The sequence below is a fragment of the Heptranchias perlo genome, unplaced genomic scaffold (assembly GCF_035084215.1).
Source record: "Heptranchias perlo isolate sHepPer1 unplaced genomic scaffold, sHepPer1.hap1 HAP1_SCAFFOLD_952, whole genome shotgun sequence".
Lineage (NCBI taxonomy): Eukaryota > Metazoa > Chordata > Chondrichthyes > Hexanchiformes > Hexanchidae > Heptranchias > Heptranchias perlo.
The window spans coordinates 1-17002 of record NW_027139995.1 but is presented as its reverse complement, the minus strand read 5'-3'; the positions used below and the strand labels follow the sequence as shown (position 1 = coordinate 17002).

General features: G+C 64.6%; 1 protein-coding gene across 1 annotated transcript in view; it reads right to left on the bottom strand.

Annotated features, from left to right (window-relative positions):
* Window positions 1-15584, bottom strand: part of LOC137319965 (nck-associated protein 1-like) — a gene marked incomplete at both ends in the record, with an annotated part of 46474 nt that extends 30890 nt beyond the window's left edge. The window contains one exon of the mRNA XM_067981830.1: window positions 15487-15584. Within this exon, the coding sequence (XP_067837931.1) occupies window positions 15487-15584 (98 nt within the window). The remainder of the gene's footprint in view (window positions 1-15486) is intronic.
* Window positions 15585-17002: the final 1418 nt, after the last annotated feature.

The following is a 17002-nucleotide window of genomic DNA, read 5'->3' as shown; positions in this document are numbered from 1 at the left end:
CCACTCCCCTCGCTCCTCCCTCTCTCCTCCCTCTCCCCTCGCTCCTCCCTCTCTCCTCCCTCTCCCCTCGCTCCTCCCTCTCTCCTCCCACTCCCCTCGCTCCTCCCTCTTTCCTCCCACTCCCCTCGCTCTCCACCCACTCCCCTCGCTCCTCCCTCTCTCCTCCCTCTCCCCTCGCTCCTCGCTCTCTCCTCCCTCTCCCCTCGCTCCTCCCTCTCTCCTCCCACTCCCCTCGCTCCTCCCTCTCTCCTCCCACTCCCCTCGCTCCTCCCTCTCTCCTCCCTCTCCCCTCGCTCCTCCCTCTCTCCTCCCACTCCCCTCGCTCCTCCCTCTCTCCTCTCACTCCTCCCTCTCTCCTCCCACTCCCCTCGCTCCCCTCGCTCTCCACCCACTCCCCTCGCTCCTACCTCTCTCCTCCCTCTCCCCTCGCTCCTCCCTCTCTCCTCCCTCTCCCCTCGCTCCTCCCTCTCTCCTCCCTCTCCCCTCGCTCCTCCCTCTCTCCTCTCACTCCTCCCTCTCTCCTCCCACTCCTCTCACTCCCCTCGCTCCTCCCTCTCTCCTCCCACTCCCCTCCCTCCTCCCTCTCTCTCCTCCCTCCCACTCCTCTCGTTCCTCCCTCTCTCCTCCCACTCCCCTCGCTCCTCCCTCTCTCCTCCGACTCCTCTCACTCCCCTCGCTCTCCTCCCACTCCCCTCGCTCCTCCCTCTCTCCACCCACTCCCCTCGCTCCTCCCTCTCTCCTCTCACTCCTCCCTCTCTCCGCCCACTCCTCTCACTCCCCTCGCTCCTCCCTCTCTCCTCCCACTCCCCTCCCTCCTCCCTCTCTCCTCCCACTCCTCTCGCTCCTCCCTCTCTCCTCCCACTCCCCTCACTCCCCTCTCTCCTCCCACTCGCCTCGCTCCTCCCTCTCTCCTCCCTCTCCCCTCGTTCCTCCCTCTCTCCTCCCTCTCCCCTCGCTCCTCCCTCTCTCCTCCCACTCGCCTCGCTCCTCCCTCTCTCCTCCCTCTCCCCTCGTTCCTCCCTCTCTCCTCCCACTCCCCTCGTTCCTCCCTCTCTCCTCTCACTCCCCTCGCTCTCCACCCACTCCCCTCGCTCCTCCCACTCCCCTCTCTCCTCCCACTCCCCTCGCTCCTCACTCTCTCCTCCCACTCCCCTCGCTCCTCCCTCTCTCCTCTCACTCCCCTCGCTCTCCTCCCACTCCCCTCGCTCCTCCCTCTCTACTCTCACTCCCCTCGCTCTCCTCCCACTCCCCTCGCTCCTCCCTCTCTCCTCTCACTCCTCTCGCTCCTCCCTCTCTCCTCCCACTCCTCTCGCTCCTCCCTCTCTCCTCTCACTCCCCTCGCTCCTCCCTCTCTCCTCCAACTCCCCTCGCTCCTCCCTCTCTCCTCCCACTCCCCTCGCTCCTCCCTCTCTCCTTCCACTCCCCTCGCTCCTCCTTCTCTCCTCCCACTCCTCTCACTCCTCCCTCTCTCCTCCCACTCCCCTCGCTCCTCCCTCTCTCCTTTCACTCCCCTCGCTCTCCTCCCACTCCTCTCACTCCCCTCGCTCCTCCCTCTCTCCTCCCACTCCCCTCGCTCCTCCCTCTCTCCTTTCACTCCCCTCGCTCTCCACCCACTCCCCTCGCTCTCCATCCACTCCCCTCGCTCTCCTCCGTCTCCCCTCGCTCTCCTCTCACTCCCCTCCCACTCCCCTCGCTCCTCCCTCTCTCCTCTCACTCCTCCCTCTCTCCTCTCACTCCTCCCTCTCTCCTCCCACTCCTCTCACTCCCCTCGCTCTCCTCCCACTCCTCTCGCTCCTCCCTCTCTCCTCCCACTCCCCTCGCTCCTCCCACTCCCCTCGCTCCTCCCTCTCTCCTCCCACTCCCCTCGCTCCCCTCGCTCTCCTCCCACTCCCCTCGCTCCCCTCGCTCTCCTCCCACTCCCCTCGCTCTCCTCCCACTCCCCTCGCTCCCCTCGCTCTCCTCCCATTCCCCTCGCTCCTCCCTCTCTCCTCCCACTCCTCCCTCTCTCCTCCCACTCCTCCCTCTCTCCTCCCACTCTCCTCTCTCTCCTCCCACTCCCCTCGCTCCTCCCTCTCTCCTCCCACTCCCCTCGCTCCCCTCGCTCTCCACCCACTCCCCTCGCTCCCCCCTTTCTCCTCCCTCTCCCCTCGCTCCTCCCTCTCTCCTCCCACTCCTCTCGCTCCTCCCTCTCTCCTCCCACTCCCCTCGCTCCTCCCTCTCTCCTCCCTCTCCCCTCGCTCCTCCCTCTCTCCTCCCTCTCCCCTCGCTCCTCCCTCTCTCCTCCCACTCCCCTCGCTCCTCCCTCTCTCCTCCCTCTCCCCTCGCTCCTCGCTCTCTCCTCCCTCTCCCCTCGCTCCTCACTCTCTCCTCCCACTCCCCTCGCTCCTCCCTCTCTCCTCCCACTCCCCTCGCTCCCCTCGCTCTCCACCCACTCCCCTCGCTCCTCCCTCTCTCCTCCCTCTCTCCTCACACTCCTCTCGCTCCTCCCTCTCTCCTCACACTCCTCTCGCTTCTCCCTCTCTCCTCCCACTCCCCTCACTCCCCTCGCTCTCCTCTCGCTCCCCTCGCTCTCCACCCACTCCCCTCGCTCCTCCCTCTCTCCTCACACTCCTCTCGCTCCTCCCTCTCTCCTCACAGTCCTCTCGCTTCTCCCTCTCTCCTCCCACTCCCCTCACTCCCCTCACTCCCCTCGCTTTCCTCTCACTCCCCTCGCTCTCCACCCAGTCCCCTCGCTCTCCACCCAGTCCCCTCGCTCTCCACCCACTCCCCTCGCTCTCCTCCGTCTCCCCTCGCTCTCCTCTCACTCCCCTCCCACTCCCCTCGCTCCTCCATCTCTCCTCTCACTCCTCCCTCTCTCCTCTCACTCCTCCCTCTCTCCTCCCACTCCTCTCACTCCCCTCGCTCTCCTCCCACTCCTCTCGCTCCTCCCTCTCTCCTCCCACTCCCCTCGCTCCTCCCACTCTCCTCGCTCCTCCCTCTCTCCTCCCACTCCCCTCGCTCCCCTCGCTCTGCTCCCACTCCCCTCGCTCCCCTCGCTCTCCTCCCACTCCCCTCGCTCCTCCCTCTCTCCTCCAACTCCCCTCGCTCCTCCCTCTCTCCTCCCACTCCCCTCGCTCCTCCCTCTCTCCTCCCACTCCCCTCGCTCCTCCCTCTCTCCTCCCACTCCCCTCGCTCCTCCCTCTCTCCTCCCACTCCTCTCGCTCCTCCCTCTCTCCTCCCACTCCCCTCGCTCCTCCCTCTCTCTTCCCACTCCCCTCGCTCCTCCCTCTCTCCTCCCACTCCTCTCGCTCCTCCCTCTCTCCTCCCACTCCCCTCGCTCCTCCCTCTCTCTTCCCACTCCTCTCACTCCCCTCGCTCTCCACCCACTCCCCTCGCTCCTCCCTCTCTCCTCCCTCTCCCCTCGCTCCTCCCTCTCTCCTCCCACTCCTCTCGCTCCTCCCTCTCTCCTCCCACTCCCCTCGCTCCTCCCTCTCTCCTCCCTCTCCCCTCGCTCCTCCCTCTCTCCTCCCTCTCCCCTCGCTCCTCCCTCTCTCCTCCCACTCCCCTCGCTCCTCCCTCTCCCCTCCCACTCCCCTCGCTCCTCCCTCTTTCCTCCCACTCCCCTCGCTCTCCACCCACTCCCCTCGCTCCTCCCTCTCTCCTCCCTCTCCCCTCGCTCCTCGCTCTCTCCTCCCTCTCCCCTCGCTCCTCCCTCTCTCCTCCCACTCCCCTCGCTCCTCCCTCTCTCCTCCCACTCCCCTCGCTCCTCCCTCTCTCCTCCCTCTCCCCTCGCTCCTCCCTCTCTCCTCCCACTCCCCTCGCTCCTCCCTCTCTCCTCTCACTCCTCCCTCTCTCCTCCCACTCCTCTCACTCCCCTCGCTCTCCTCCCACTCCGCTCACTCCTCCCTCTCTCCTCCCTCTCCACTCGCTCCTCCCTCTCTCCTCCCACTCCCCTCGCTCCTCCCTCTCTCAACTCACTCCTCCCTCTCTCCTCTCACTCCTCCCTCTCTCCCCTCGCTCTCCACCCACTCCCCTCGCTCCTACCTCTCTCCTCCCTCTCCCCTCGCTCCTCCCTCTCTCCTCCCTCTCCCCTCGCTCCTCCCTCTCTCCTCCCACTCCCCTCGCTCCTCCCTCTCTCCTCTCACTCCTCCCTCTCTCCTCCCACTCCTCTCACTCCCCTCGCTCCTCCCTCTCTCCTCCCACTCCCCTCCCTCCTCCCTCTCTCCTCCCACTCCTCTCGTTCCTCCCTCTCTCATCCCACTCCCCTCGCTCCTCCCTCTCTCCTCCGACTCCTCTCACTCCCCTCGCTCTCCTCCCACTCCCCTCGCTCCTCCCTCTCTCCACCCACTCCCCTCGCTCCTCCCTCTCTCCTCTCACTCCTCCCTCTCTCCGCCCACTCCTCTCACTCCCCTCGCTCCTCCCTCTCTCCTCCCACTCCCCTCCCTCCTCCCTCTCTCCTCCCACTCCTCTCGCTCCTCCCTCTCTCCTCCCACTCCCCTCACTCCCCTCTCTCCTCCCACTCGCCTCGCTCCTCCCTCTCTCCTCCCTCTCCCCTCGTTCCTCCCTTCTCCTCCCTCTCCCCTCGCTCCTCCCTCTCTCCTCCCACTCGCCTCGCTCCTCCCTCTCTCCTCCCTCTCCCCTCGTTCCTCCCTCTCTCCTCCCACTCCCCTCGTTCCTCCCTCTCTCCTCTCACTCCCCTCGCTCTCCACCCAAGCCCCTCGCTCCTCCCACTCCCCTCTCTCCTCCCACTCCCCTCGCTCCTCACTCTCTCCTCCCACTCCCCTCGCTCCTCACTCTCTCCTCTCACTCCCCTCGCTCTCCTCCCACTCCCCTCGCTCCTCCCTCTCTCTCCTCTCACTCCTCTCGCTCCTCCCTCTCTCCTCCCACTCCTCTCGCTCCTCCCTCTCTCCTCTCACTCCCCTCGCTCCTCCCTCTCTCCTCCAACTCCCCTCGCTCCTCCCTCTCTCCTCCCACTCCCCTCGCTCCTCCCTCTCTCCTTCCACTCCCCTCGCTCCTCCCTCTCTCCTCCCACTCCTCTCACTCCTCCCTCTCTCCTCCCACTCCCCTCGCTCCTCCCTCTCTCCTTTCACTCGCCTCGCTCTCCTCCCACTCCCCTCGCTCCTCCCTCTCTCCTCCCACTCCCCTCGCTCCTCCCTCTCTCCTTTCACTCCCCTCGCTCTCCACCCACTCCCCTCGCTCTCCACCCACTCCCCTCGCTCTCCTCCGTCTCCCCTCGCTCTCCTCTCACTCCCCTCCCACTCCCCTCGCTCCTCCCTCTCTCCTCTCACTCCTCCCTCTCTCCTCCCTCTCCTCCCTCTCTCCTCCCACTCCTCTCACTCCCCTCGCTCTCCTCCCACTCCTCTCGCTCCTCTCGCTCCTCCCTCTCTCCTCCCACTCCCCTCGCTCCTCCCACTCCCCTCGCTCCTCCCTCTCTCCTCCCACTCCCCTCGCTCCTCCCTCTCTCCTCCCACTCCCCTCGCTCCCCTCGCTCTGCTCCCACTCCCCTCGCTCCCCTCGCTCTCCTCACACTCCCCTCGCTCCTCCCTCTCTCCTCCCACTCCCCTCGCTCCTCCCTCTCTCCTCCCACTCCCCTCGCTCCTCCCTCTCTCCTCCCACTCCCCTCGCTCCTCCCTCTCTCCTCCCACTCCTCTCGCTCCTCCCTCTCTCCTCACACTCCCCTCGCTCCTCCCTCTCTCTTCCCACTCCCCTCGCTCCTCCCTCTCTCCTCCCACTCCTCTCGCTCCTCCCTCTCTCCTCCCACTCCCCTCGCTCCTCCCTCTCTCTTCCCACTCCCCTCACTCCCCTCGCTCTCCACCCACTCCCCTCGCTCCTCCCTCTCTCCTCCCTCTCCCCTCGCTCCTCCCTCTCTCCTCCCACTCCTCTCGCTCCTCCCTCTCTCCTCCCACTCCCCTCGCTCCTCCCTCTCTCCTCCCTCTCCCCTCGCTCCTCCCTCTCTCCTCCCTCTCCCCTCGCTCCTCCCTCTCTCCTCCCACTCCCCTCGCTCCTCCCTCTCTCCTCCCACTCCCCTCGCTCCTCCCTCTTTCCTCCCACTCCCCTCGCTCTCCACCCACTCCCCTCGCTCCTCCCTCTCTCCTCCCTCTCCCCTCGCTCCTCGCTCTCTCCTCCCTCTCCCCTCGCTCCTCCCTCTCTCCTCCCACTCCCCTCGCTCCTCCCTCTCTCCTCCCACTCCCCTCGCTCCCCTCGCTCTCCACCCACTCCCCTCGCTCCTCCCTCTCTCCTCCCTCTCCCCTCGCTCCTCCCTCTCTCCTCCCACTCCCCTCGCTCCTCCCTCTCTCCTCTCACTCCTCCCTCTCTCCTCCCACTCCTCTCACTCCCCTCGCTCTCCTCCCACTCCGCTCGCTCCTCCCTCTCTCCTCCCTCTCCCCTCGCTCCTCCCTCTCTCCTCCCACTCGCCTCGCTCCTCCCTCTCTCCTCCCTCTCCCCTCGTTCCTCCCTTCTCCTCCCTCTCCCCTCGCTCCTCCCTCTCTCCTCCCACTCGCCTCGCTCCTCCCTCTCTCCTCCCTCTCCCCTCGTTCCTCCCTCTCTCCTCCCACTCCCCTCGTTCCTCCCTCTCTCCTCTCACTCCCCTCGCTCTCCACCCACTCCCCTCGCTCCTCCCACTCCCCTCTCTCCTCCCACTCCCCTCGCTCCTCACTCTCTCCTCCCACTCCCCTCGCTCCTCCCTCTCTCCTCTCACTCCCCTCGCTCTCCTCCCACTCCCCTCGCTCCTCCCTCTCTCCTCTCACTCCTCTCGCTCCTCCCTCTCTCCTCCCACTCCTCTCGCTCCTCCCTCTCTCCTCTCACTCCCCTCGCTCCTCCCTCTCTCCTCCAACTCCCCTCGCTCCTCCCTCTCTCCTCCCACTCCCCTCGCTCCTCCCTCTCTCCTTCCACTCCCCTCGCTCCTCCCTCTCTCCTCCCACTCCTCTCACTCCTCCCTCTCTCCTCCCACTCCCCTCGCTCCTCCCTCTCTCCTTTCACTCGCCTCGCTCTCCTCCCACTCCCCTCGCTCCTCCCTCTCTCCTCCCACTCCCCTCGCTCCTCCCTCTCTCCTTTCACTCCCCTCGCTCTCCACCCACTCCCCTCGCTCTCCACCCACTCCCCTCGCTCTCCTCCGTCTCCCCTCGCTCTCCTCTCACTCCCCTCCCACTCCCCCTCGCTCCTCCCTCTCTCCTCTCACTCCTCCCTCTCTCCTCCCTCTCCTCCCTCTCTCCTCCCACTCCTCTCACTCCCCTCGCTCTCCTCCCACTCCTCTCGCTCCTCTCGCTCCTCCCTCTCTCCTCCCACTCCCCTCGCTCCTCCCACTCCCCTCGCTCCTCCCTCTCTCCTCCCACTCCCCTCGCTCCTCCCTCTCTCCTCCCACTCCCCTCGCTCCCCTCGCTCTGCTCCCACTCCCCTCGCTCCCCTCGCTCTCCTCCCACTCCCCTCGCTCCTCCCTCTCTCCTCCCACTCCCCTCGCTCCTCCCTCTCTCCTCCCACTCCCCTCGCTCCTCCCTCTCTCCTCCCACTCCCCTCGCTCCTCCCTCTCTCCTCCCACTCCTCTCGCTCCTCCCTCTCTCCTCCCACTCCCCTCGCTCCTCCCTCTCTCTTCCCACTCCCCTCGCTCCTACCTCTCTCCTCCCACTCCTCTCGCTCCTCCCTCTCTCCTCCCACTCCCCTCGCTCCTCCCTCTCTCTTCCCACTCCCCTCACTCCCCTCGCTCTCCACCCACTCCCCTCGCTCCTCCCTCTCTCCTCCCTCTCCCCTCGCTCCTCCCTCTCTCCTCCCACTCCTCTCGCTCCTCCCTCTCTCCTCCCACTCCCCTCGCTCCTCCCTCTCTCCTCCCTCTCCCCTCGCTCCTCCCTCTCTCCTCCCTCTCCCCTCGCTCCTCCCTCTCCCCTCCCACTCCCCTCGCTCCTCCCTCTCTCCTCCCACTCCCCTCGCTCCTCCCTCTTTCCTCCCACTCCCCTCGCTCTCCACCCACTCCCCTCGCTCCTCCCTCTCTCCTCCCTCTCCCCTCGCTCCTCGCTCTCTCCTCCCTCTCCCCTCGCTCCTCCCTCTCTCCTCCCACTCCCCTCGCTCCTCCCTCTCTCCTCCCACTCCCCTCGCTCCCCTCGCTCTCCACCCACTCCCCTCGCTCCTCCCTCTCTCCTCCCTCTCCCCTCGCTCCTCCCTCTCTCCTCCCACTCCCCTCGCTCCTCCCTCTCTCCTCTCACTCCTCCCTCTCTCCTCCCACTCCTCTCACTCCCCTCGCTCTCCTCCCACTCCGCTCGCTCCTCCCTCTCTCCTCCCTCTCCCCTCGCTCCTCCCTCTCTCCTCCCACTCCCCTCGCTCCTCCCTCTCTCCTCTCACTCCTCTCTCTCTCCTCCCACTCCCCTCGCTCTCCACCCACTCCCCTCGCTCCTACCTCTCTCCTCCCTCTCCCCTCGCTCCTCCCTCTCTCCTCCCTCTCCCCTCGCTCCTCCCTCTCTCCTCCCACTCCCCTCACTCCTCCCTCTCTCCTCTCACTCCTCCCTCTCTCCTCCCACTCCTCTCACTCCCCTCGCTCCTCCCTCTTCTCCTCCCACTCCCCTCCCTCCTCCCTCTCTCCTCCCACTCCTCTCGTTCCTCCCTCTCTCCTCCCACTCCCCTCGCTCCTCCCTCTCTCCTCCGACTCCTCTCACTCCCCTCGCTCTCCTCCCACTCCCCTCGCTCCTCCCTCTCTCCACCCACTCCCCTCGCTCCTCCCTCTCTCCTCTCACTCCTCCCTCTCTCCGCCCACTCCTCTCACTCCCCTCGCTCCTCCCTCTCTCCTCCCACTCCCCTCCCTCCTCCCTCTCTCCTCCCACTCGCCTCGCTCCTCCCTCTCTCCTCCCTCTCCCCTCGTTCCTCCCTCTCTCCTCCCTCTCCCCTCGCTCCTCCCTCTCTCCTCCCACTCGCCTCGCTCCTCCCTCTCTCCTCCCTCTCCCCTCGTTCCTCCCTCTCTCCTCCCACTCCCCTCGTTCCTCCCTCTCTCCTCTCACTCCCCTCGCTCTCCACCCACTCCCCTCGCTCCTCCCACTCCCCTCTCTCCTCCCACTCCCCTCGCTCCTCACTCTCTCCTCCCACTCCCCTCGCTCCTCCCTCTCTCCTCTCACTCCCCTCGCTCCTCCCTCTCTCCTCCAACTCCCCTCGCTCCTCCCTCTCTCCTCCCACTCCCCTCGCTCCTCCCTCTCTACTCTCACTCCCCTCGCTCTCCTCCCACTCCCCTCGCTCCTCCCTCTCTCCTCTCACTCCTCTCGCTCCTCCCTCTCTCCTCCCACTCCTCTCGCTCCTCCCTCTCTCCTCTCACTCCCCTCGCTCCTCCCTCTCTCCTCCAACTCCCCTCGCTCCTCCCTCTCTCCTCCCACTCCCCTCGCTCCTCCCTCTCTCCTTCCACTCCCCTCGCTCCTCCCTCTCTCCTCCCGCTCCTCTCACTCCTCCCTCTCTCCTCCCACTCCCCTCGCTCCTCCCTCTCTCCTTTCACTCCCCTCGCTCTCCTCCCACTCCTCTCATTCCCCTCGCTCCTCCCTCTCTCCTCCCACTCCCCTCGCTCCTCCCTCTCTCCTTTCACTCCCCTCGCTCTCCTCCCACTCCTCTCGCTCCTCCCTCTCTACTCTCACTCCCCTCGCTCTCCTCCCACTCCCCTCGCTCCTCCCTCTCTCCTCTCACTCCTCTCGCTCCTCCCTCTCTCCTCCCACTCCTCTCGCTCCTCCCTCTCTCCTCTCACTCCCCTCGCTCCTCCCTCTCTCCTCCAACTCCCCTCGCTCCCTCCTCTCTCCTCCCACTCCCCTCGCTCCTCCCTCTCTCCTTCCACTCCCCTCGCTCCTCCCTCTCTCCTCCCACTCCTCTCACTCCTCCCTCTCTCCTCCCACTCCCCTCGCTCCTCCCTCTCTCCTTTCACTCCCCTCGCTCTCCTCCCACTCCTCTCACTCCCCTCGCTCCTCCCTCTCTCCTCCCACTCCCCTCGCTCCTCCCTCTCTCCTTTCACTCCCCTCGCTCTCCTCCCACTCCTCTCACTCCCCTCGCTCCTCCCTCTCTCCTCCCACTCCCCTCGCTCCTCCCTCTCTCCTTTCACTCCCCTCGCTCTCCTCCCACTCCTCTCACTCCCCTCGCTCCTCCCTCTCTCCTCCCACTTCTCTCGCTCCTCCCTCTCTCCTCCCACTCCCCTCGCTCCTCCCTCTCTCCTCCCACTTCTCTCGCTCCTCCCTCTCTCCTCCCACTCCTCTCACTCCTCCCTCTCTCCTCCCACTCCCCTCGCTCCTCCCTCTCTCCTCCCACTGCTCTCGCTCCTCCCTCTCTCCTCCCACTCCCCTCACTCCTCCCTCTCTCCTCCCACTCCCCTCGCTCCTCCCTCTCTCCTCCCTCTCCCCTCGCTCCTCCCTCTCTCCTCCCTCTCCCCCTCGCTCCTCCCTCTCTCCTCCCTCTCCCCTCGCTCCTCCCTCTCTCCTCCCTCTCCCCTCGCTCCTCCCACTCCCCTCGCTCCTCCCTCTCCCCTCGCTCCGCACTCTCCCTTCGCTCCTCCCTCTCTCCTCCCACTCCCCTCGCTCCTCCCACTCCCCTCGCTCCTCCCACTCCCCTCGCTCCTCCCACTCTCCTCCCACTCCCCTCTCTCCTCCCTCTCTCCTCCCTCTCCCTTCGCTCCTCCCTCTCTCCTCCCTCTCCCCTCGCTCCTCCCTCTCTCCTCCCTCTCTCCTCCCACTCCCCTCGCTCCTCCCTCTCTCCTCCCACTCCCCTCTCTCCTCCCTCTCTCCTCCCTCTCCCTTCGCTCCTCCCTCTCTCCTCCCTCTCCCTTCGCTCCTCCCTCTCTCCTCCCTCTCCCCTCGCTCCTCCCACTCCCCTCGCTCCTCCCTCTCCCCTCGCTCCTCCCTCTCCCTTCGCTCCTCCCTCTCTCCTCCCTCTCCCCTCGCTCCTCCCTCTCTCCTCCCTCTCTCCTCCCACTCCTCTCGCTCCCCTCGTTCTCCTCCCTCTCCCCTCGCTCCTCCCTCTCTCCTCCCACTCCTCTCACTCTCCTCCCACTCCCCTCGCTCCTCCCTCTCTCCTCCCACTCCTCTCACTCCTCCCTCTCTCCTCCCACTCCTCCCTCTCTCCTCCCACTCCTCCCTCTCTCCTCCCACTCCTCCCTCTCTCCTCCCACTCCTCCCTCTCTCCTCCCACTCCTCTCACTCCCCTCGCTCCTCCCTCTCTCCTCCCTCTCTCCTCCCTCTCCCCTCGTTCCTCCCTCTCCCCTCCCACTCCCCTCGCTCCTCCCTCTCTCCTCCCACTCCTCTCGCTCCTCCCTCTCTCCTCCCTCTCCCCTCGCTCCTCCCTCTCTCCTCCCTCTCTCCTCCCTCTCTCCTCCCACTCCTCTCGCTCCCCTCGTTCTCCTCCCTCTCCCCTCGCTCCTCCCTCTCTCCTCCCACTCCTCTCACTCTCCTCCCACTCCCCTCGCTCCTCCCTCTCTCCTCCCACTCCTCTCACTCCTCCCTCTCTCCTCCCACTCCTCCCTCTCTCCTCCCACTCCTCCCTCTCTCCTCCCACTCCTCTCACTCCCCTCGCTCCTCCCTCTCTCCTCCCTCTCCCCTCCCTCTCTCCTCCCACTCCCCTCGCTCCTCCCTCTCTCCTCCCTCTCCCCTCGTTCCTCCCTCTCCCCTCCCACTCCTCTCACTCCCCTCCCTCTCTCCTCCCTCTCCCCTCGTTCCTCCCTCTCCCCTCCCACTCCTCTCCCTCCCCTCCCTCTCCCCTCCCACTCCCCTCGCTCCTCCCTCTCTCCTCACACTCCTCTCACTCCTCCCTCTCTCCTCCCACTCCTCTCACTCCTCCCTCTCTCCTCCCACTCCTCTCACTCCCCTCGCTCTCCTCCCACTCCCCTCGCTCCTCCCTCTCTCCTCTCGCTCCTCCTCCCTCTCTCCTCTCGCTCCCCTCACTCCTCCCTCTCTCCTCCCACTCCTCTCACTCCCCTCGCTCTCCTCCCACTCCCCTCGCTCCTCCCTCTCTCCTCTCGCTCCTCCCTCTCTCCTCTCGCTCCCCTCCTCACTCCTCCCTCTCCTCCCACTCCCCTCGCTCTCCTCCCACTCCTCTCACTCCCCTCCCTCTCTCCTCCCTCTCCCCTCGTTCCTCCCTCTCTCCTCCCACTCCTCTCCCTCCCCTCCCTCTCCCCTCCCAATCCCCTCGCTCCCCTCGCTCTCCTCCCACTCCTCCCTCTCTCCTCCCACTCCCCTCGCTCCTCCCTCTCTCCTCCCAATCCCCTCGCTCCTCCCTCTCTCCTCCCACTCACCTCGCTCCTCCCTCTCTCCTCCCACTCCCCTCGCTCCTCCCTCTCTCCTTCCACTCCCCTCGCTCCTCCCTCTCTCCTCCCACTCCTCTCGCTCCTCCCTCTCTCCTCCCACTCCCCTCGCTCCTCCCACTCTCCTCCCTCTCCCCTCGCTCCCCTCGCTCTCCTCCCACTCCTCTCACTCCTCCCTCTCTCCTCCCACTCCCCTCGCTCCTCCCTCTCTCCTCCCACTCCCCTCGCTCCTCCCTCTCTCCTCCCACTCCTCTCACTCCTCCCTCTCTCCTCCCACTCCCCTCGCTCCTCCCTCTCTCCTCCCACTCCTCTCACTCCTCCCTCTCTCCTCCCACTCCTCTCACTCCTCCCTCGCTCCTCCCACTCCCCTCGCTCCTCCCTCTCTCCTCCCACTCCCCTCGCTCCTCCCTCTCTCCTCCCACTCCTCTCACTCCTCCCTCTCTCCTCCCACTCCTCTCACTCCTCCCTCTCTCCTCCCACTCCTCTCACTCCTCCCTCTCTCCTCCCACTCCTCTCACTCCTCCCTCTCTCCTCCCACTCCTCTCACTCCTCCCTCGCTCCTCCCACTCCCCTCGCTCCTCCCTCTCTCCTCCCACTCCCCTCGCTCCTCCCTCTCTCCTCCCACTCCTCTCACTCCTCCCTCTCTCCTCCCACTCCTCTCACTCCTCCCTCTCTCCTCCCACTCCTCTCACTCCTCCCTCTCTCCTCCCACTCCTCTCACTCCTCCCTCTCTCCTCCCACTCCTCTCACTCCTCCCTCTCTCCTCCCACTCCTCCCACTCCTCCCACTCCCCTCGCTCTCCTCCCACTCCCCTCGCTCTCCTCCCACTCCCCTCGCTCCTCCCTCTCTTCTCCCTCTCCCCTCGCTCCTCCCTCTCTCCTCCCACTCCTCTCACTCCCCTCGCTCTCCTCCGACTCCCCTCGCTCCTCCCTCTCTCCTCCCACTCCCCTCGCTCCTCCCTCTCTCCTCCCTCTCCCCTCGCTCCTCCCTCTCTCCTCCCACTCCCCTCGCTCCTCCCTCTCTCCTCCCTCTCCCCTCGTTCCTCCCTCTCCCCTCCCACTCCTCTCACTCCCCTCCCTCTCTCCTCCCACTCCTCTCGCTCCTCCCTCTCTCCTCCCACTCCTCTCTCGCTGCTCCCACTCCTCTCCCTCTCCTCCCACTCCCCTCACTCCCCTTGCTCCACCCTCTCTCATATGAACATAGGAACAGGAGGAGGCCATTCAGCCCCTCGTGCCTGCTCCGCCATTTGATATGATCATGGCTGATCTGTGATCTAACTCCATATACCTGCCTTTGGCCCATATCCCTTAATACCTTTGGTTGCCAAAAAGCCATCTATCTCACATTTAAATTTAGCAATTGAACTGGTATCAATTGCCGTTTGCGGAAGAGAGTTCCAAACTTCTACCACCCTTTGTGTGTAGAAATGTTTTCTAATCTCACTCCTGAAAGGTCTGGCTCTAATTTTTAGACTGTGCCCCCTACTCCTTGAATCCCCAACCAGCGGAAATAGTTTCTCTCTATCCACCCTATCTGTTCCCCTTAATATCTTATAAACTTCGATCAGATCACCTCTTAACCTTCGAAACTCCAGAGAATACAACCCCAATTTGTGAAATCTCTCCTCGAAACTTAACCCTTGAAGTCCGGGTATCATTCTAGTAAACCTACGTTGCACTCCCTCCAAGGCCAATATGTCCTTCCGAAGGTGCGGTGCCCAGAACTGCTCACAGTGCTCCAGGTGCGGTCTAACCAGGGGGTTTTGTACAGCTGCAGCATAACTTCTGCCCCCTTGTACTCTAGTCCACTAGATATAAAGGCCAGCATTCCATTAGCCTTATTGATTATTTTCTGCTCCTGTTCATGACACTTCAATGATCGATGTACCTGAACCCCTAAGCCCCTTTGGACATCCACTGCCTCTCTCCTCCCACTCCCCTCTCTCCTTCCTCAACCTGTCCCTCCCTCTCTCCCTCCCCTTCCCCTCCCTTCCCTCCTCCCGAACTCCTCCTCGCTGCACCCTCTCTCCTAACTCCCGCTTCCTAAACCCTCCCTCCTCCTCCCTCCTCTCTCCTCCCTCCTCCTTCCTTCCTTCATTCTCTCTCCTCCCTCCCTCCCCTCCTCCCCTCCCTCCTTCCTCTCTCTCCTCCCTCCCCCCTTGCTCTTTCTCTCCCTCCTTCCCCTCTCTATCCTCCCTCCTTCCTCTCTCTCCTCCCTCTCTCTCTCTCACTCCTCTCTCCTCCCATTCCCTCTCTCTCCTCCCTCCCCCTCTCTCTCTCCTCCCTCCACTTCTCTCTCCCCACCCTGCCCCTCTCTCTCCTCTCTTCCACCTCTCTCCTCCCTTCCCCTCTCTCTCCTCCCTCCCCCTCTCTTTCCTCTCTTCCCCTCTCCCCTCCCTCTCACTCCCTCCTCCCTGCCCCCCCTCTCTCTCTCCTCCCACCCCCTCTCTCTCTCCTCCCACCCCCTCCCTCATCCTTGCCCTCTCTCTCTCCTAGCTCCCTCTCACTCTCTCCTCCCTCCCCTCTCACTCTCTCCTCCCTCCCCTCTCACTCTCCTTCCACCTCTCTCTCTCTCCTCCCTTCCACCTCTCTCTCATCCCACCACCTCTCTCTCTCCTCCCTACCCCCTCTCTCTCTCCTCCCTACCCCCTCTCTCTCCATCTCTCCCTCTTTCCCCTCTCTCTCTTCCCTCCCCTTCTCTCCCTCTCTCTCCCACTCCTACTCCTCTCTCTTTTTCTCACTCCTCTCTCTCTCCTCCATCCCCTTTTCTCTCCTCCCTCCCAACCGCTCTCTCTTTCCCACTCCCCTCTCTCCTCCCTCCCCCTCTCTCTCCCCCTCGCTCTCTCCTCTCTCCCACTCTCTCCCTCTCCCTCTCTCTCCTCTCTCCCACTCTCTCCCTCTCCCTCTCTCTCCCTCTCACTCTCTCTCCCTCCTCCTCCCTCTTTCCTCCCTCCCTCTTTCCTCCCTCCCCCTCACTCTTTCCTCCTTCCCCCTCCCCTCTATTCCACTCTCCTCCCTCCCCCTCTCTCTTTCCTCCCTCCCCCTCCCCCTTTCCTCCCTCCCCCTTTCTCTCCTCCCTCCCCCTCTCTCTCCTCCCTCTCCCTCCCCCCCCCCTCCTCTCTCTCCTTCCTCTCCCTCTCCTCTCTCTCCTCCCTCCCTTCCACTCGTCCCTCCCCCTCCGCCCTCCCCTCCCCCCGGTGGAAGGTACCACTCTGTCAGGTACTCCTCAGTGATCACAGAAAGCCCCGTGGGCAGCACGGTGCCTCTTACCTTCAGCTCGTTGACCTGTGATGTGATATGCCACATTAGGTGCTCACTCAGGTGTTTCATTCCATACGGTCCAATCAGTTCTGCCAACGCCTGCATTTCTGTTAAATTCGGAGACATTGATTGAAATCAGAAACGGCAAAAAACAAAACCAGCCCGAGCTTCACTCAGAGAGAGCAGGTGAGGCCAATGGGGGAAATTCAGTGATGGTCGAATTTCAGATATTTCAACGAATTTATCCCAGTGGGCAGTGAAAGGATCATTCATTGCAGTACGAGATCTCGGCAGCACCACTGCTGGGACCCAGTGATCAGAGACCCATTGGGATCCCAGTGATCAGAGTCCCATTGGGATCCCAGTGATCAGAGTCCCATTGGGATCCCAGTGATCAGAGTCCCATTGGGATCCCAGTGATCAGAGTCCCATTGGGATCCCAGTGATCAGGGTCCCATCGGGATCCCAGTGATCAGGGTCCCATCGGGATCCCAGTGATCAGAGTCCCATCGGGATCCCAGTGATCAGAGTCCCATCGGGATCCCAGTGATCAGGGTCCCATCGGGATCCCAGTGATCAGGGTCCCATCGGGATCCCAGTGATCAGAGTCCCATCGGGATCCCAGTGATCAGAGTCCCATCGGGATCCCAGTGATCAGGGTCCCATCGGGATCCCAGTGATCAGGGTCCCATCGGGATCCCAGTGATCAGAGTCCCATCGGGATCCCAGTGATCAGGGTCCCATCGGGATCCCAGTGATCAGGGTCCCATCGGGATCCCAGTGATCAGGGTCCCATCGGGATCCCAGTGATCAGAGTCCCATCGGGATCCCAGTGATCAGAGTCCCATCGGGATCCCAGTGATCAGAGTCCCATCGGGATCCCAGTGATCAGGGTCCCATCGGGATCCCAGTGATCAGGGTCCCATCGGAATCCCAGTGATCAGAGTCCCATCGGGATCCCAGTTATCAGAGTCCCATCGGGATCCCAGTGATCAGAGTCCCATCGGGATCCCAGTTATCAGGGTCCCATCGGGATCCCAGTGATCAGGGTCCCATCGGGATCCCAGTGATCAGGGTCCCATCGGGATCCCAGTGATCAGGGTCCCATCGGGATCCCAGTGATCAGGGTCCCATCGGGATCCCAGTGATCAGGGTCCCATCGGGATCCCAGTGATCAGGGTCCCATCGGATCCCAGTTATCAGAGTCCCATCGGGATCCCAGTGATCAGAGTCCCATCGGGATCCCAGTGATCAGAGTCCCATCGGGATCCCAGTGATCAGGGTCCCATCGGGATCCCAGTGATCAGAGTCCCATCGGAATCCCAGTGATCACAGTCCCATCGGGATCCCAGTGATCACAGTCCCATCGGGATCCCAGTGATCAGGGACTCATCGGAATCCCAGTGATCAGAGTCCCATTGGGATCCCAGTGATCAGGGTCCCATTGGGATCCCAGTGATCAGGGTCCCATTGGGATCCCAGTGATCAGAGTCCCATTGGAAACCCAGTGATCAGAGTCCCATTA